This window comes from Amblyomma mixtum, chromosome 2, assembly GCF_055824585.1.
Source record: "Amblyomma mixtum isolate Tamu chromosome 2, ASM5582458v1, whole genome shotgun sequence".
Lineage (NCBI taxonomy): Eukaryota > Metazoa > Arthropoda > Arachnida > Ixodida > Ixodidae > Amblyomma > Amblyomma mixtum.
Window position 1 is genome coordinate 208,297,195 of NC_143013.1, and position 19,793 is coordinate 208,316,987.

Genomic DNA, 19,793 nt, shown 5'->3' on the forward strand with positions numbered 1-19,793 from the left:
CAACTGCACGAGAGCACTACGCTATCGCCGTACCCGATCACGTCTCGTGTTAAACTGCAACACACTCTCGTGCTGTTCACTGCACATCCTCGCCTTCATCAACTTCTAGCTGTGTCAACAGGTCAGATCAGCTTAACCTCATTCAGAGCTTAACATGAGTCTAATTGCGTCTCCAAATGTGCCAACGACCCAAAGAAAGTGAAATCATGAGCCAGCCTGGCTTAACGCGTGCTTTCGCACGTCTACTCGGTTTAGCTTCGTTAGAACTCCACAACTTATTTATCGATGCTTTCGAATCATCTCGTAACAAGTTCTTTTTCTCTGCTGAGAGCGCTTTTTGTGGATTCTTTCTGACGTCGGAGGCAAGGAATTACAAAAGATAATGTTCGGACCTCGAAGAAGTCATTCGACGCAGCCGTGCCCCGCGCCTACGTCAATCTGCGTGGTTGTACTGGTAGTGCTTCAATCGAAGGAAACAACTATAAGCAAATTTGCGGTCGCGTAAACTGCCGTGTGCTTATAGCAACTGCTAAAGGACGCGCTTCAACTAAACGTTACACAAAGGCCGCACAACGTTGTTGCAGCACCTGTGTCGATTTCGGACAAAGAGAGCGCAGAAATTTTTCATGGACAGTGCTACAAAATGTTTACCGCATTATTACAGGCCCTTGCTATTATTTTCCTAATCCCAGAAAAATCACAGAGAAAATATATATTCTGCTTTCTAGGTTATCCTTAATGACAGCCACAACACCTTGAAAAACGCCGCTAAGTGCGGGCGCTCTGCTATGCTGAAATCGGCGACAGTGATCGTCCTACACCACGTTTTTGGGGCTCTCCTCAAGGAGTAATGGTCGCCGAGTTGCAGCAGAATAATGGTTTTCGCTTCTGGTGTTGCACGCGGGCTACGTACTACGCAGCACGTAACCGCGGTACACTGGTGCCGTGATCGGCGCATTGGGCGGCCAACGGGCAGCCAACGTTGGCAGCAGTCGTTCCATCAAGGCTGTAGGAACCTGCAGCGCCGTAGGCAGCTCGTCTTTGAGCTAAGAAGCGAAATGTTCAGGAAGTGTATTTGCACGTGCGTGACTGCTGTCGAGCCACCTTCAGCGAGTGCGTCGGTATCGGGAAGCGCTTTTTACGCTGGTAGTCATGGGCGATGCTTTATCTCGGTAACGCGCAAGTCTGTTGAATGCAGACATCAGTCACAGTGGCGCAATCTCTTTACGGATAAACGCCTGCCGAAACTGTACACCAGGGGCCACAGGACGACTGGGAAAAGGGGATTTTGTTGGTTATGCTTCCTTAGTGACAGTGTAAGAATCACTTCTGCGTTCCCGCCTTCCTAGTTCGAAACACGGTAAGTGCGCTGGGATGATGTGCGCTTTTAATAATTGTTAAGGTCTAAATGTTATAGCTGAAGAAGTTTGTTTCTGAATCTAAAGAAGCGCTGCAATAATGCTAATTCGTTTATTCTACATTCAACCGGAAATACGAATCAATGGGCTTAGGCAGCGGCATGATGCGGAGAGCGGATAACCTATGGCTGCAGACAGCCAGCTGTGGTGATGAAAGGGGGAAATTTGCTGCGAAAGAATGAGCACGGCTAAAGCAGGAAAGGACTAGCTAAACATCAGAAAAAGAAGTCATTAGTCCTTGTTGAGGGGAAGCCGCCAAGCTGGGGAACAGTTTAAATAATGGAGTAACTACTCATTAGCATCTACCCAAGCTCAGCCGTACGGCTGCAAAGAAAAACCTGCATAGATTTGACCGAAACATCGATTTTAAAGATTTGTACTGGCGCAGAGATCAAACGCGGGACCACCGCCTGTCCCAGGCACTCGCTGTACAGACTAATCTGAACACCACGGCTGGCAAGCGGTGCCACGAGACCGAACTGATCGCGCACTTCGAACCGGAACAGCTAGCAGATGGTAGGGTGACTGCCCGGGACAAGCGGGGGTAGAGTTTTACCCTCGCAACAGGACCAATGTTTTAACCACGAAGATTCTGTCAAAGCTATCCAGCTTTGCTTTTAGCCGTAAGGCTTAGCTTGGGTGGATGCTAATGACTACTAACTCGCCAATTCAAATCTTCTTTACCTTGGTAGATTCCCCTAAACATATAAACAATACCATTCGCACTTCAAGTTGTTGTACAATTAGGCCTCGCCCTACAATATTTTTTGCCTTAATGGTTAGCTTAGCTTTAAGGGTAACTGTTCCGGGCGGGCGGTGATGCCGGGTTTGGTGCCCGAAGCTCGTCGAATTTTTCTTCAAAGACAAAGTTTCAGTGAGATGAACAACTTTCTAAAGAGTACTTTTCTTGTCTGCAATGGTCATCAGTCATTACTGGGTGAAAAATATACGGATTACATTTAGGGAGAACACCTGCTTTATAAGCACGAATCAAGTTGAACGTGATTATACTTACACTATCTTGCAGTAGCTGGCCAACAGATATGGAATGAAACGTGTTGGAGCTTGTAAATGGCCAGCCACTTTTATAGGCCGCGGTGGTTTGTGTGCTCAAGGTAAAGCAGACAACCGCCATTGTGTTAGTGTCAGTTTGATGTACAGGGTAAAAGAGCCCACAGGGACAAGTAGAGAATGGAAGGAGACACGTTTGCGCTGAGGTCTTAACTAAATATATCGAAAGTTTGGTGGAAGCATGAATACGCTCTTCAGCTAAGAAATAGATTTACAGGAAGTGAATACAGAGAACGACAAAAAATGCGTCATGACAGGCCGAGATGTACGGGACAGGAGGAAGAAATAGTACAATAGTTAGGTCAATCTTCGAGGTCAGTTATCGCAGCTGTATAGTGCGTGTCTCTTTTTTTGCGCACGTATTGTCTCTACCATGGAAGCTTTTTTTTATAAAGTGAAGGCCTGTTCTCCGAACAAACTGTGCTTGTCATCCGTTCATCAGAATCTCGAAGAAGCTGCCTGCTACGTCGTGTACAGGCAAATCATCTGAACGCTTAAAGAGAAATGAACCTCTAACTTTACTGTAATTAAGACCGTAGGCATTTTTGACAATATATCAACACATTTTGCTCAAGCCGTGTTGACACAACAGCGTGACGACAAAATGAAAAAAAAAACTAGAGTAGATGCCCCGGACCCCGGTCAGCGCCGTCATCTTCCACTTTTCTCTCACATGCTTGTGTAGGTATATATTAATATAGACGATATGTCATCCTAGTCGAATTCAATAAGAAGTCTGAGTAGGTAGTGCATGTAATGCGATGGCAACGTAACCGACGGCTGCTTGCCTTTGGATTCATTGATTTTGGGAGGAACTATAGGTCCCAGGATTATAAACATGATTACATAAAGTAGCAACGCGCTGTACACAGCGAGACAGCAGAATTTCTTATATATCCTCTTCACCAAGAAGTTGTTTCGTCTTTTTCTTTAAACCTGACGCTGGATTAGATTCGGACAAGGTGTCGACTAGCTAGGGGTAAGCGTTGAGGAATTCAAAAATTTGATGGCTAACTAGCTTTGTGGCATACGATGTTTAAGCTCTGTTTTTAACCTTCACGTAAATTATAAGCACAGCTGTGACGTTGATAGGGTACAAGAAATATTGAACCAACAGATCTGACACAATGGTACACCCAAATAAAGAGGCTTAATCGAAACAAAATTCGCCGCATAAGCATTTCGCGGAAGGATATGCTGTGCCAGTAGAGCTTAAAGGAGAAATGTTTGAGCCGTTTTACCGTTACAGGTTCTTTGTTCACAAATTCATGATGTTGTTCGCTCTCTTAGCATCGAAATTGTGAAATGCATGCTTTTATTTTCGGACACACAATGCTCATTCCCAAAATAGAATACATGTTTCGATATCACAGGGATGCAGTCGTTGTTTTCGTTGCTTCCCCGCAGTGCCGAGAGAGCTTTCATTGGCAGCTTTTGTCGTATATCTGGTACTTAGGCGATGTACCGCAGAGAAGCTCGTACACGAACTCGCAGCAGGTAGCCTCTTCGCCGAGAGCCTCATCAGTAACCCAGTAGCTGCAACCATTTCCTGTAGAATGACAAACAAGAAACTGAGCCGTGCTGTAACGGATCATATTGGCGCGAAGCTTTGTAAGTTCTCTTCGCTTGCGCTCAAAGCCTGTGTCCTAAATCGGTAGAACTGAAATTTATAAGCAAAGTATAAGTTTAACATAGTGTTTTTCTCCAACAAAGGAATGGCAGCGAAATCTAAAACGGTTTTGACTAAAACTTTCTGCTTATTTCTAGCAGAGCAGTTTCAGTGAAGGAAGCATTGTTCCTGACATGCATTAATGAGTGATCTTCGGTGCACTGTCAAAAATCGGCCTTTGCCTCTTCCCCAGTTCAGTCGCATGCCACATGTGCATACACAAAAGACGGACGCGTTAAAGGCAAGAAATATGTCCTGCCATAACTTGTAGATCGGGCTGGTGTGGGTGGCAGTAACCCATTAGGCGCCGAGAAAAATCTAACGGTGGGATTTTCTTCATTTTTATCACATAATGCCCGTTTCTAAAGAAAAGCAGATTACTTACATTTCGTCACGATTGCTTGTTTCGTTCCGAAGTTACACAGGTGTACTTTTTATTATACGTTGGGTCGTCCCTATAGAACATCTGGCTCCTTCGCTCTACTCCTACTTGGTGGCGTGAATTTTGTTAATATGTCCGTGATTTTTGCGCAGGGTGATGTAACACTTCTTGCAGGTCCTCATGAATTTTTTCTAGCTATAATGGCACTGCAGTTATTCTAATTTACGCGGGAGGCTTTCTCCTTCTCAAAGAAGCATCAGACACGATTGAGTCAATGTGTATGCGAACCGCTGGTTGCTGCCTGTCAAGACGTAGGTAATGACGACTAACGTTCTTACCAAAGCAAAAATAGTCAGTAGGCTCGTATATAGCAATTCGGCAAATTGTTCAGGCGTTCACAATTGAAAAAGCTGAGCTTTCGTGTCAACAGCCAACCACTCCTCCCCCCCCCCCCCCCCTCCTTTTTGGCCCTGATGCTGATGTGGTAGTAGTTGACGGCTTGATCCGAAAGGTCGACACCCGCCATGCAAAAGGAAAATAGTTCTGGCTTACAAAAGTCCTGTTTTTCGTGTGCTCTATGCAACCACAGCTTTGCAAAACATGTAGGCTCAGTGTTGTTGTAGTTGCAGGCCATATTGACTACACTGTTGTCCTTAGACTTTAATAAAAGCAGGTAACCTACACTACAAGCAAAGAACCAATTTTTCCAGGCTGCTTCTGTTCCGTTGCTTTCTCTGGGCCGAGTGGACACTTCCTAAACCCGTTTTGGCGAAAGGCATCTGTAGCCCGAAATTGCCCCCTTCAGAGGATTACAAAAATGTGTTCAGTGGCAAAAAAAAATGCCAAAAAAAGAGAAACGGTCACTAAGCGTTGAAATCACCTCAGGCAACGACCGCACAAAACGCACTTCCAAAAGTTTCTTTTCTGAACTCAAGGACTTTCCACAGTAGGTGTGAAATGCATAACAATAACTGTCTGCTCTGCAGACCATGCAGTTCTGATAACCAAAACTTTATTACAAGCAATTAAAATCGCCCCCTCGTCAAATTCAGGATAGCTAGCGACAAGTCCAGCAGTCTCTTTGGCCTCGCTGAGCAAACAAAGTGTTTTTTTTTAAATTGCAAGAAACCATAAGATCTATGACCTGGAATAGATGGGCGCCGTTGTGCACACTGGAAGACCCAGCGTACTATAGAAAGTGCAGCAGCATATAGCTCATTATAGCACAAAAAAAAATCTAAATGTTCGGGACATTCAAAGCATCCATTGTTTACTTTCGTTTTTCGTGCTGCTCTGTTCTTGAAACTTGCATAATATGTACAGCCGGCCAAATCTTTAGCTGGCGTGCATGGCGGCCGCATTTTCCGTGCTCCTGCAGCTTATGACGAAGCAAACTTACGAAAATATCAAATCTGAGCATTGGCTCACTAAGCCCCTGCTTACTACTGAACTTTCCGCAAGTTTGCTTCGTCGTAAGCTGCAGGAGCACGGAAAATGCGGCCATCATGCACGCCAGCTAAAGATTTGGCCGGCTATACATCAACACGGCCGCGAGAAAATTATAACCCAGCTACTGATGGTGTAGTTCGTGGGAAACAAACATCGTTAAGTTTCACCGTGGATAGCTGACATGCTGAGTAGAGGAAGCGTGCCTTATTTAAGAGGCGTCGGCCAATCCCCTGGTGACAAAAGCATGACATAATTGAAAAGAAAAAATCAATCTTTTATGTTGAAATCATGTAAAACTTAACTGCGCTTTCAAAAGTACGCTGGGCGCTAATGGGTTAACATCGCTGGGAAAACGAAAGGTTTGATGTTAGTAAATGTCGGAACCAATGAGAAAAAAAATGAAAATAAGCACGCAACGCGTTTTAGGGGAAGCGCAAAAAATCGCGCAAAGCGGTTTTTGTTTTTGTTTTCATTTTCTATCACGACAATCTCGCCCACCTACAATAGTCAGCCAAAGCTGGTTTTGCACGTTTTCGATTTTACCCAACCGTTGTTGTAAACAAACAATGCATAACCAAGATTCAGCCGTAAGCAGTTGAGATCAGATTGGGTATTTAAATCGTATCGTACGGGCTACTTGCCATTGTGCTCCCCCCCCCCCCCCCCCTTTGTGTTTTTCTTTATCAATTTCACACAAATTAAACCTGATAGCACATCCGAAAGCAAGTGCGGAGTATTAAGGGACACTCAGGAAAACGCCATCCAATTACTGTTCTGAGTAAAAATTAGTTCGTTGGCTCTCTCTGGCTATGTTGACGCTTTTGTGGCAGCAAAAGACGCATTTATCGCCCATACAATCCGATTTAAAAATCTTCAAACTCGCGATGTCCTTAGCAGCAAAGACGGGTTGTCATCATTTGGAAGTGAGTGGTGGTGTAGGGTAGCCTGAGCGATATGCGCCTAGAAATCTGTGCCAGCTCACGCTTTTCACTTGAGAGGTACAGTGCTGGTGGTGACACCTGCATTTCATTTTGCACCCTATAAATGTTCATCTCCGGTGGGATGATCGCCTTGCGATTAGAGTCTGGCACACCATCGATAGAGGCCAATTATCTATTTGTCCTTATTGTCCCTTTAAACTTCTTCCCCTTGGCATTCTTTGACGGCAGTTGCGCCATTGAATTTCTACCATCCCCGTCACTGAGCTGATTCTTGCGAACAAAAACTTCATTTAAGCGCCTCATTAGTGACAGTGTGACTGTTTTGTAAAGAAGCTCAAGGAATTTCTTTGGAGGAGAAATTCTAGACGCCCGTGTACTGTGCGATGTCAGTGCACGTTAAAGAACCCCAGGTGGTCGAAATTTCCGGAGCCCTCCACTACGGAGTCTCTCATAGCCTTAGTCGCTTTGGGACGTCAAACCCCATAAACCAACCAATCAAAGAAGCTGATAGCACCCAACTCTGCTGCGCCCCCTCCATAGATCCCTTTCTCTTGCGAGCTCTAGTGCCGGAGAAAGCCACTTTACTCCATTGTCAATGCATCGACTCTTGCAGCACCCAACTCTGCTGCGCCCCCTACATAGATCCATTTCTCTTGCGAGCTCTAGTGCCGGAGAAAGCCACTTTACTCCATTGTCAATGCATCGACTCTTGCAGCACCCAACTCTGCTGCGCCCCCTCCATAGATCCCTTTCTCTTGCGAGCTCTAGTGCCGGAGAAAGCCACTTTACTCCATTGTCAATGCATCGACTCTTGCAGCACCCAACTCTGCTGCGCCCCCTCCATAGATCCCTTTCTCTTGCGAACTCCAGTGCCGGAGAAAGCCACTTTACTCCATTGTCAATGCATCGACTCTTGCAGCACCCAACTCTGCTGCGCCCCCTACATAGATCCCTTTCTCTTGCGAGCTCTAGTGCCGGAGAAAGCCACTTTACTCCATTGTCAATGCATCGACTCTTGCAGCACCCAACTCTGCTGCGCCCCCTCCATAGATCTCTTTCTCTTGCGAGCTCTAGTGCCGGAGCAAGCCACTTTACTCCATTGTCAATGCATCGACTCTTGCAGCACCCAACTCTGCTGCGCCCCCTCCATAGATCCCTTTCTCTTGCGAACTCTAGTGCCGGAGAAAGCCACTTTACTCCATTGTCAATGCATCGACTCTTGCAGCACCCAACTCTGCTGCGCCCCCTCCATAGATCCCTTTCTCTTGCGAGCTCTAGTGCCGGTGAAAGCCACTTCATCGCCAACGCATCAACTCTCATCGCATAGTAGCTTCGTTGCACCCCATTTAGTAAGCCCCGTGTTCGCTGCTTACGAACTGCCACTGAGGGTGATTTGCACTATTTCCTCCTAATGAGGCTAGGTTTTCGTCATGAGCATCAAACATTGCTCCGCAGGGTGAGAAGGTGGGAAACATAACTGCACAACAAGAGTTGTCGGTAAAAAAGCACCTACTGATTTTCTGTGAGGACAGTGGCGCACGGTCTTAGTGGCAGGTGATGAAAGTATGTTTTCTACAGACGGACCAATTTGCGATAAAATGGTTGCAAGACTAATTACTCCTGCATCTTCAGGTCATCGCCAACGATTGAATTGATGGAAAAGGACCGTTGGTTTTAATGGTTACCTTGACGTCATTTTTAATTTTACCCAAACAGAGTGCTGAGATTTCTGTCGAGAATCGTTCACTGTGAACAATATATGCGCAATAAACTGACGTCATCGAATGGCAATCATGAAACTAACGCGTGTGTGCAAGCTAGAAACGGCGCTACAGGAGGCGTTGAAACGAAATGGTTAATGCGTGTACTCGTGCTCATGAACAGGAAAGTCAGCGGCAGCTTAACCAATTACTTCAGCCTTTCATCATCAGATGACAAATCACTGTTTTGAGGAGCAGGATTCTTATCCGGATCTTTGCACACTCTAACCAAACAGAAATATTCCCTTACACTCAAAAATCATAATACGGCCAAGAACCATCACGGCGGCTTTATTAGCCATTTAATAAAGCCAGTGCACTGGGCGCTCATAGTAAGTTATACAGTTGTAATAAAGTGACAGCTTAGACATTTTTTTCTTAGTCTGTATAGACTGTATGTAGCTTAGTGTAAATAAATTTGTCTCTGGAGAGGAATGGTCGTTTTCAACGTTTTTCATAGCCTTCACAATAGCGAATTCCGCTTGTGATTATCATGCAGTAAAAGCTTTCACGTTTTTGTTCTGAATATGAAGGATTTCATTTTTTTTTTGTATTGCGGGAAGCACTGGTCTGTTCCTTCATATAGTTATTGAAGTTCCTGAACACTGCCGGAACATATACCAGGAATAGCATAGTTGTTTAAATAGGCAAAACGCATTTGCAAAAGAAAAAAATGAACTAGGACGCTGGAATGTGAACGATTGGGCTTACCATCATCAATGTAGCTGTGTCGGAAAACCTTGCACTTGTCGCAGTCCCTGTAAGCTACAGTGAAGTTAAACGGCGGAATTGAGCCTGAAAATAGAAGAAAGGCACAGATTATTTTCCACCAAGCCAGCTTTACACGGAGAGAAAAAAATAAGTCTACCGTGCGAAAAGTCTACGGGGCCCACTGCGAGTCACCACTGCGCCATCCTACGGAAAGAAATTTGAGCGAAATCCACCCATACCTCAAGCGCCCTCAATTGCGAACTATCACCAATCTTTCTGTGAAAATTCTATAAAAGTTCAAACAGGTGAAAACAGTTCTAGACTCTAGCGCCTGTTTCTGTGTTCATTTGAACACGTTTTCCTCTCTTGCTCCACAGAAGCTTTGCCCCAATGGGCAGGTGTTTGATACAGTACGTAAGTTGACGCCCTCCACCTTTTTCCGACCTTGATGTCCTGCGTGCTCTCTTCGTGCTCTAGTATTGCCCTTCGGCGGAGCCCTGACTAGCTTCACCCAGTTTTGTCCGGCGGGAACTGCAGCTGCACCGGGGTGCTTTCACTAGTTTCCCTGTTATCTGTTCTCACTGAAGAACCGGCAGTTTGAGGAGAAGTCTTACCGCCTAGTGGCTGAACCTCGAGCACGTTTCCTGCTGTGTAGCCAGGCGACGATGTCACTGTAATCTTCGTTTTCCTGAAAAAAAAATGAAAATGAGAGCAACAAAGCAGATGATAGCTTTCACTTTGCACAGCACGCTGCGCGCTCATTTTGGCATTAATTGCGTATGGGAGATGAAAGCCAGGTTTCAGCCACAGTGCTGAGGAACTTAGGCCGGAAATATCTGCTCTCTGATGAGTTGAAAAGATGTGGAAAGCGACCGCTGCTAGTCGGGCCGAGGGTCGCACCACAGTATTGTGATTTGGAGATGGACATTTTGCGATCGGAGGGATGAATTTCGTAAGGAATTCAGACTATACTATAGTATGTGCGCGCGCAGAAGGCTTGTTCTGATGTGTCTTCACTGGCGAATTATTAAACTGAGGTAGTTGGTCTCCGTTCACGCATGAGGCTTGCAAGGACTTCTCAGAAGAAACTTGAGAACATATTTCGTAACGTTTCATTTTGTTTGGTTTGGCCGAGCACCTTAACCACTGAGCCACCACGGCGGCAGCTTCGGGAGATTTAGAGCACTCATGATGTGGAAGGAGACACAGTCCATTAACCAAAAGCAAACGCCAAGGCTTGTATATTTTGACAAAGGCTCTATGTACTATCGGGGATAAAATACCTCAAAAGCGCGATTGAGGTGTCCACTGACCCAGGCAGTCTGTTATGCGCCTTTCCTTTAATCGTAATAAATGGATGATGAAAATATTTATTGTAGGACAGATAGAGGATGGGGAAAAGGAGGGTGGTGTCCTTAGTCTGGGACTCCACTGCAGTAAACTGTTGCCTCTGTTCTTTCGATAAGAGGACGTTAATGTTCTTTTTCCGAGCTAGACAGTGCCGCCTCCCACCCCTCCCGCATTGGCTGAAATTATAATATCAATAACTTGGTTTTTTTTGGCAAGCGATACCATGTGGTACAGGCTTGCCTTCTCCCTACAATATCTGCCTTTTGATCAGATCGAATTGGCGCTTATGGCCTGTAATACATAAGGGCTGTGAAATGTCTCAGTCTGTAGTCTACAGAGGTAGATCTCCTCGTGGTTGGTCAGATTTTTAGGGGAATCTCCCGAGATGTAGTAGATTTGTAATAAGGGAGTGATTACTCATTGACATCCACCCTAGCGGCACCATACGGCTACAAAGGAAAGGCATACAGCTTTCTCAGAAACTTTAAAAATTCGTCCTGGTCCGGGGTTCGAACCCGGGACCACCGCTTCACCGGAGCAGACGCTCTACCAATTCAGCTAACCGGGACTTTTTTTATGCGAAGCATATTACTAGAGGTACACTACAGCCCTTCGCCGTGGTTACGCGCCGTGCACACCACGTGGTACAGTGACGTCACACCACGTGACATACCACGTGACACATGACGTCACGACAGAGGAAGATGGGGTCCACCTCACGCCGTCGCTGTGGTTGCACGCCGTGCAGACCACGTGGTACAGTGACGTCACACCACGTGACATACTACGTGACACATGACGTCACGACAGATCGCCGTCACGCGCTGGGAGAGGGAGAACGATGCCATCGCACAGACACCGGAATGTCCTCGAGCCGCATTCCCGCGCATTTCGAACGCGCGTTCACACTCGGTGTGGGTGAAACGCTCGCTTCACCGGGCAGGCGGACGCGGCTTCCGTGGCAATCCAGGCGCCCACCCAACGCGCGTCTCGGGGTTAGTCGGCGTTCCGCTGTAGCCAAGCCGTTGTCTTCCCCCACGACGAAGGCTTCTAGTGGTTGTATTAAAATGACCAAGTATTCAACCAAGGAAAGCCATGTATTACCAAGCCTAGCCATCAATATGCTTCGCATCTAACCAGGGTTAACCAAGTTAAGCCTCAGCCATTTTTTCTTTCATGGCGTTTATTTACATGGTTTTGTACACACACACACACACACACACACACACACACACACACACACACACACACACACACATACACACACACACACACACAAAACTACAGAGCACCTGGGTAGACGCTACGTGGCACAGCCACAAGCTTGCCGTCCAGGTTAGCTTAGCTATCTTGAGCTAACCGGGACGGCAAGTTTGTGGTAGCGCGAGAGCGAATTCATCAAGAACTCGAAGTGGGAACTGTGTTGGTTAGATGTTTCGGGGAATCCTCCAAGGCGGAGTAGATTTGTAATAAGGGAGTAATTGCTCAATGACATCCACCCGAGCGCAGCCATACGGCTACAAAAGGAAAGCTATACAGCTTTCTCAGAAATTTCGTAGTTAAAGAAAAATTCGTCCTGGTTCGGGGTTCGAGCCTGGGACCACCGCTTCACCGAAGCAGTCGCTCTACCAATTCAACATCTATCAATTAACCTCTACCAATTAACTTCTGACCAGCACAGTTCCCACTTCGACTTATAGATCAATTCGCTCTCGCCCTACCATGAGCTTGCCGTCCCGGTTAGCTCAGTTGGTAGAGCGACTGCTCCGGTGAAGCGGTAGTCCCGGGTTCGAAGCCCGGAGCAGGACGAATTTTTGTTCACCTACGAAGTTTGTGAGAAGCATGCATAGCTTTCCTTTGTAGCCGTATGGCTGCGCTCGGGTAGAGGTCAATGTGTAATTACTCCTTTATTACTCCTCGTGTTTGCTCATGTTTTGGCAGTTGGGGGATATGTGTGCCGCTCTAATCTGAGGTGTCGCAGTATCTCGTTGTATGTTGTGAGCGGATCGAACTGGTCCGATTCCGACGTACAGTACATCTGTCGGGGCCCGGGGGGAGAAAAGCTCGGGATGAGTTGTGTGCCAACAAGTTTCCCTCTACACTCTGGTGGCCGTGCATCAACATCAACTCTTTGTCGTCAGCATAGGCTTGTCTGCTTTGTAGGATCAAGAAGGCAAGTGGGCAATCCTACCCTTAATGAAAATTCAGTGTGCTATTTTTGAGTCTGTGAGTATCTATTTCGAGGCGGGATGAATGGCCGCCAGAGCTATTGCCACCACCTCCTCTGTTGTTGTGTCGTGGCTGATTACTGTAAGTCCATCGAAGTGGTGCACTTTTTGGACGACCACCACTGTGGCTAGTACACCTTCGGGAACCGCGGCATCAACGTATACGCCTTCTTGCATGCCGTAGTGTTTCTGGATTGATTTCCTTTACCCTTGCTTGTCTTCGTGCTTCATGGTACGTCGGGTGCACGTTTCTTGAAAATGAAATAGACTTGAAGCATCCTCTCTAGGCGCTTTGGATGGCTTGTTTAGTAAGAAGGTTGAGGGGCACTCAGTATTGAGGTTACTGAGAACCCTTCTCCCTGCCTGTGCAGTTGCCAGTAGGACGACTTGAGCCGTGCAGTATGCCTCTATGAGTTCTTCGATAGTGTTGTGGATCCCTAAGTGGAGCAGTCGATCTGTTGATGTTGATAGCAGCAGTCCAATAGCACTTTTATACGCTATTCTAACTGTGGTTTCGAGATGCTTTATATCAGGTTTCTTGAGGCGAAGGTATGGTGCCACATATACGATATGGCTGATAACATACGTCTGTGTAAGGCGAAAGGTGTCATTTTCCTCCATACCGTTTTTCCTGTCTGTGATTCTGGGAATCATTCGGGCAACTTGTTCGCTCACGTCACGGAACTTTTGGTGGAGGAGTTAATTATTATCCTTGTGTTTGATGTGGCGCCCTAGAAATTTGACTGTCTTCACCTCATGTATGATATGTTGTTGATCTGGATTTCTATGGTGTTTTGATTCTTCCGCTTGCGAATGACAAGAAGCTGTGATTTTTCAGGGCAATATGCGAGTCCGTAGCCTTGTGCATAGGTTTGAACAGTTGTTGTTGCATCGTGGAGAGACTCTTCCAATGTGCCTGCCCATGCTTGTGGTTCCTTCCCATGCTGCCCGTCGTGGTTCATATTGTAATGTCATATGGGTACAAAGCATGATTGATGCCCGGAATCTGATTTAGTTGGGACGCGAGAGATATCATAGCTATGTTGAAGAGAACTAGGGAGAGCACCGCTCCTTGCGTGTACCTCTTGTTTCTCACCGGAGTCTCACCGTCACATTGTCGAAACCGGGAGCTGTTCCTCGGCAAACTTGCATGAAGGCTGCCTGAACTCCTCTAAGGTGAAGTCTTCATCGAGATCTCAGTTGCTTTGTCCCTGGTATTATGTGTTGGAGCGCGGGTCTAGTTAGTTGCAGATCCATCGTTTGGCGAGCTCCGACGCCGGTTGTTGGTCCGAGCCTCTAAAGTTGTGTATTGCCAGCCACAGGTTTTTGCTTTCTTCCACCTTAGCTTTACGGGGCTCAGTAAGGCATCTGAGAAGATTCCATGTGGTTTGAGGGTCTAGCTTTTCCATGAAGAAGTCGCACTTGGTGGGTCAGTTATTACGAGAGAGCTCCCACGCAAATTTGTCAGCTTTTTTAGCGAGCGCTGTTATTCTAAGTTTTTATCGGCTATTATGCTTCTGGGCTTTCCACTTCTTGGTGAGGCCTTCTGCGCGCCTCCCAAAGGTGGAGCAGATGGTTGTCGATAGCCGGCTGTTTTTCTGAGGTGTTCAGGGTTTTGGTTAGTTGGTCCTTGTATAAAAGCAGTGAACAGGCCCAGTCGTCATAGTTGCTGTTGATGTCGCAAGCGCCTCTGCACTATCTTTTCGGAATTCCTCTCAATCTGTTAGTTTACCTTGGCCTCGCGGTGTACATGACTTGTTGCATTCCCGGCTAGTCTGTAGAATGTAATGGTCTTTTCCAAGGTTTTCTCCGGTATTACACCACTCTTAACTTCTGGCGTTCCATATTAGCGTGATGTCCGGGCATATGTCTCTAGGGACACTACTGCCCCAGTCGAATCGGATACCGCTGGTCCGTTAGAACTATAAAATGCATGTCTGGGATGAGTGTGAACCTTCCGCTGGTTTTGAGAAAAGTTACGGCGCATAACTGCCTCATCTGGTACGTGGCCGCCACTGCCTACTCACAGCGCGAAAGTGGTGTCCACTGGTCCAGTGACCAAGTTACACTTGCTATTGTGAGGCTTCACACAGAAACACACGGCTGAAATCCTGAGATTGCGGCAAGTGCTTTCGCACAAATCCAGGACGAGTGAGCTGTACACCAAGCCATTTGCTCCGTTATTAGCCACAGACCCGAAAGCAAACTTGTGGCAGGGAAAGGCGAACTAGCGTGCTTTGATATGGGACTTCGAAATGAGGTACTCACTCAAGAATATAGCAGCTCATCGTACTTTGTGCCTCCTGCACACTTTTCGTCTCGGTAGTAGTTTGGAACGATGCTATTTGCGAGAAATTACAATGCTGCTTTCCGTATTCGTGCACCACTTTTAGTATGCACCGCAGACCATTAAGCCTGTTTAGAGAAAGAGCTCCTGAGCAAGAAAAAATGATTTGTATGCTTTTCGTTCCCACTGGGCCTCATTTCCATCGGTACTCTGTAAATCATTAAGCAACCTTGGCTTATTCAAGCGGCCTTCCTAGGCAACTATTCTTCAGCCGAAATGTAGCAGAGACAGACATACAGCTTCGGAAAACGAAAGGGCGGGCACAACAGTAGATGACTCCCTTTCTCGCCTACAGCTGCCAATCTTGCCTTCAATACAGGTTCGCCAAGAGTGGAGAGCCCCTCTTCACTTTCAGAGGAGATGATGAAGAAAGGAGACGAAGAGAAGGTGGAAGGCGAATGTTGGCGGGTGGTGAGCATTTGAGAGGGAGCACGGAATGTGGGCTGAATCACTCCTGTTCCCATGGTCCAAGCCCGCCAGCGGGTTCAGCGCTCTGTACTATGTTCTCCTTCTTCCTGTTTTGTGTTCGCGCTGCTGATATATATGGATCGCAACCAACTAGCCCGACAGATGGTGGAACTAATGCCAACCCATACTCCGTCGCATCGACCGGACTCGTCGTCTATATATTATGGACTTTTTAGCTGTTCGTTTTTTCCTGACGGCATTGAAGTTCTTTACAGCGCTGATTATACCCTAATAATGCATTAACTAGCTTCCCATTCTACAGCTCTACCCCAGAATTTAGCTCTGCTATTCAAATTATACCTTAATTCTAGACAAAACCACCCTTCACGACGATACGTAAGCTGCTAGGTAGTCGCATGCAGGAGTCCTTTCTGAACCCAGAGCAAAAAGATTTTATAAAAAAACCGAAACACTTACAGCACACCATTGGAGCCATATTCAAAGATTGCCTGAAGATGAGAGTTATGGAGAGGCCCCGTTGGATTGGCTTTGACGCACTTCGCTTCACCTCCGAAATATGGGTCGCTTTTAAAATTGCGGTAAATCTGGTGCAGATGCGACTTGAAGGGAAAGCACTGAAACGCAGAAAATAAGTACGGAATCGTTATTGATTGAAGTCGGAGACAACAAGCATCCTGGTTAGGAATTAAAAATTAAAGCGGTTTTACAAGCGCACACCAACATGAGCGACCCTGTGCAGTGGAGACATACGTATTAATTCCCACTGTCCGCTATTTTCTAATTCGCACTGTGGTCGCACAGCATGGCTCTTTTACAACTGGAGCGAGCCGAAATGCGGCGGCTGCGTGTGAAAGAAGACCTTGCGTTATCCGGGAGCTTCTGTTAGACAAGATTGCAAGGGTTAATTTATGTCACCCATGAGACAGAAAGAGGGGAGAAATTTATTACAATAAATTTTTGGCATGGAGGGTGGTCCTCCTAACTCAAACGCTCGGCCTTGGCTGCGATGTCTCGCGTTCGGCGGACCAGCAGCAGCTGGCGACCGGCCAAGGCAAGGACAGCCAGCGTTCCCACGTGGCTTCTGCGTTTGTCTGTTGTACTCCTTTCATTTTTTCGTCTCCTCGTCGTTGTGTCACTGTCATCTTCTTAATGTTCTGCTCCTTATTAGTTGCCGTAAAATATGTATCTGGACTTACGTTTTTTATCAACCCCTGTTCCTGGGATTCATTTGCCACTGGTTTCTTTTCCTCTATTTGAGATTTCCGACAGCTGCATTCGGGCCTTCATTTGTTTTCATTACTTTTTGTGTTTTTCCACAGTGCGGAATGTGCGCTTTTGCCCTCGTTCAACACAATGTCTCTTGTTTTGAATTTAGATATGACTTCTTCAAATTCCTTGTGAGTACTTTGCTTCTGTATTTTATATCATCTAGCTTCAGGAGCAGCGAAGCTTTGCTTGTCCGCGCTTCATATTCCTTTGATTTATGCATTTTTTAACCAAACCAAACTTTATCGTTTCCTATCTTAAAATGATATAAATTATGATTATAAAAATATTTTTATGGCGCAAGGGCAGCTTTCAGCAAAAAGCGCCACAACACAAGATATTTCTGTCTACACAAGGTGGGGTCATTGGCCCATTCCAAAGCATTTGAACCCAGATAAGCCAAGCACCAGGCTAGGGTGGAAAAGTTGCATTCATTGTATCACCGGTGTGTGCCCGACGGCTGCACTGAGATAAAGAATTAGATAGAGCGGAGCACACAGCGCGACGAAGACACAAACCCTTATCAATTAAACCGACCAATTGGATTCCAAGGGTAGAAAACGGTATTCAAGCTGTATTCAAGGAATGTGGTGGCTATGGCTGCCATAAGGTGCGTCGTGGAGTAAATACTCTGACATATATCACACTGATGATAACATTCATGCAATAAACCTTAGCAGGGTGCTAAGCTAAACAAGGCAGGTTGGTGTCGAAAGTGTGCAGTTAGCCACTGTGTTTTAGGAGAATTCCGGAATGCGGAGTAGAATTCCATCATCCGAGTAATTACTCATTAGCGTCCGCCTAACCGCCGCCATACGGGTACAATTGAAAGATGTAGAGCTTTAACGGAGACTTCATAGCTGAAGAAAATTGATCCCGGTCCGAAGACCGAGCCCGGGGCAGATGCTGTACCAACTCAGTTAACCAGGGTGGCTAGCAGATGGCAGGGTGAGGCCGCATTGATGTGCAACTCGATCTTGGAATATGTTAGTTTAAAATGCTTTAGGGCATCGCCCAATGTGGAGTAGATCTTATAACAAGAGTACTTACTCATTAGCATCCACTTGGCTCGGCAAATGCCGAAACAGGAGGAATATTTTTCGGCTGTGAATCAGCAGAGACAGCTGTATGTTTGCTTAAAAGGGGACAGGGCAAACACAGGACAGAGAGAGGAACGTACGCTGTTAAATGTTACGCAATGTTAAACCAACTAGTCCGCAACAACACCTCGTGAATAGCTGTATGGCTTCCCTTTGGAACCATGTGGTTGCACTCAAGCGGGTACTATTGAGAAATTACTGCATGCACTGAAATCGTACAACCATATAGATGTCAATCCTATTCCTCTGTACTGTATGCATCGACTTTTTTACGCCTTACTTTTAGAAGATTTTTTTTCTATCTAGCGGTATTATTTCTTTTCTTGCACGCCCAAGAAGGACCACTTACGTCTCTATCATCCTGATAGGAGCCCAGAGCGGGGTTGAGGTCGGGTCTTGATTGGCTGGCCCCAGCGCTTGCAGTTCCGAAGATTATCACAGCTAAAGCGACACGGACATAGATTGCTTGCATGATTCCAGTGACAATACACAACTTTAGCAAAAGCGAAGCAAAAGCTCGCAAAAGCGAGGCATCGAACAGCAGCAGCAATGCAGCAGCGACCAATGTTCTTCTGTTTCTTGGTGCAGATACTATCTTGGAGCGGCCTTAGTCATGACTCGAGCGACCGGCGGAACGTTCCCTGCCTGACATCGACTGAGCGCCCCGTATCGCCTCTTCGGCTGCCTGTACAGTTCAAGCCCGACTCGCTACGAATGAGCGAATGTTGCCCGACGCCACCGGAAGAAGCCATCGCCTTCAAGTGGTCTGCACCTTTGGCCGCGCAAGCCCCATCGTCACAGTCATCAAGTGTATCGTGCCCATTTAAGCACTGGCAATCACCGAGCGCCTTCAGTGGGCATGGAACAGCAGCAGCAATGCAGCAGCGACCAATGTTCTTCTGTTTCTTGGTGCAGATGCTATCTTGGAGCGGCCTTAGGCATGACTCGAGCGACCGGCGGAACGTTCCCTGCCTGACATCGACTGAGCGCCCCGTATCGCCTCTTCGGCTGCCTGTACAGTTCAAGCCCGACTCGCTACGAATGAGCGAATGTTGCCCGACGCCACCGGAAGAAGCCATCGCCTTCAAGTGGTCTGCACCTTTGGCCGCGCAAGCCCCATCGTCACAGTCATCAAGTGTATCGTGCCCATTTAAGCACTGGCAATCACCGAGCGCCTTCAGTGGGCATGGAACAGCAGCAGCAATGCAGCAGCGACCAATGTTCTTCTGTTTCTTGGTGCAGATACTATCTTGGAGCGGCCTTAGGCATGACTCGAGCGACCGGCGGAACGTTCCCTGCCTGACATCGACTGAGCGCCCCGTATCGCCTCTTCGGCTGCCTGTACAGTTCAAGCCCGACTCGCTACGAATGAGCGAATGTTGCCCGACGCCACCGGAAGAAGCCATCGCCTTCAAGTGGTCTGCACCTTTGGCCGCGCAAGCCCCATCGTCACAGTCATCAAGTGTATCGTGCCCATTTAAGCACTGGGCTTCTTCGATTATCCGCCTCTGGCAGCCCGCGGGTTGCTTGCGGGCTGCCCGAGCGCGCTCGATTTTCTCGGGTTGCTCCGCCCACTTCCGGTGGCTGCCCGGAACGCGTTCGTTTTTCTCTGGCTGGGCGGTTTCGGGCTGCCAGCCGGCGGCCAGACTCGCCAGGACGATTTTGTGTTGGC

The 19,793-nt window shown here is 47.0% G+C and overlaps 1 protein-coding gene across 1 annotated transcript; it reads right to left on the minus strand.

Annotated features, from left to right (window-relative positions):
• Positions 1 to 3,910: 3,910 nt before the first annotated feature.
• LOC149362404 (uncharacterized) lies at positions 3,911 to 18,593 on the minus strand. Its single transcript, XM_089568295.1, has 5 exons — positions 18,471 to 18,593; positions 16,212 to 16,369; positions 10,016 to 10,089; positions 9,402 to 9,485; positions 3,911 to 4,038 (listed from the first exon to the last, which is right to left on the minus strand). The coding sequence occupies exons 1-5, from the start codon at positions 18,591 to 18,593 to the stop codon at positions 3,911 to 3,913; spliced, it is 567 nt and encodes a 188-aa protein (XP_089424421.1).
• Positions 18,594 to 19,793: the final 1,200 nt, after the last annotated feature.

Coding starts and splice junctions, on each gene's coding strand:
- LOC149362404 (XM_089568295.1), bottom strand. CDS start 18,593: ATGCAAGCAATCTATGTCCGTGTCGCTTTAGCTGTGATAATCTTCGGA. Junction 16,370..18,470: donor CCTATCAGGATGATAGAGAC/GTAAGTGGTCCT, acceptor TCTGCGTTTCAG/TGCTTTCCCTTCAAGTCGCA. Junction 10,090..16,211: donor TATGGCTCCAATGGTGTGCT/GTAAGTGTTTCG, acceptor TTTTTTTTTCAG/GAAAACGAAGATTACAGTGA.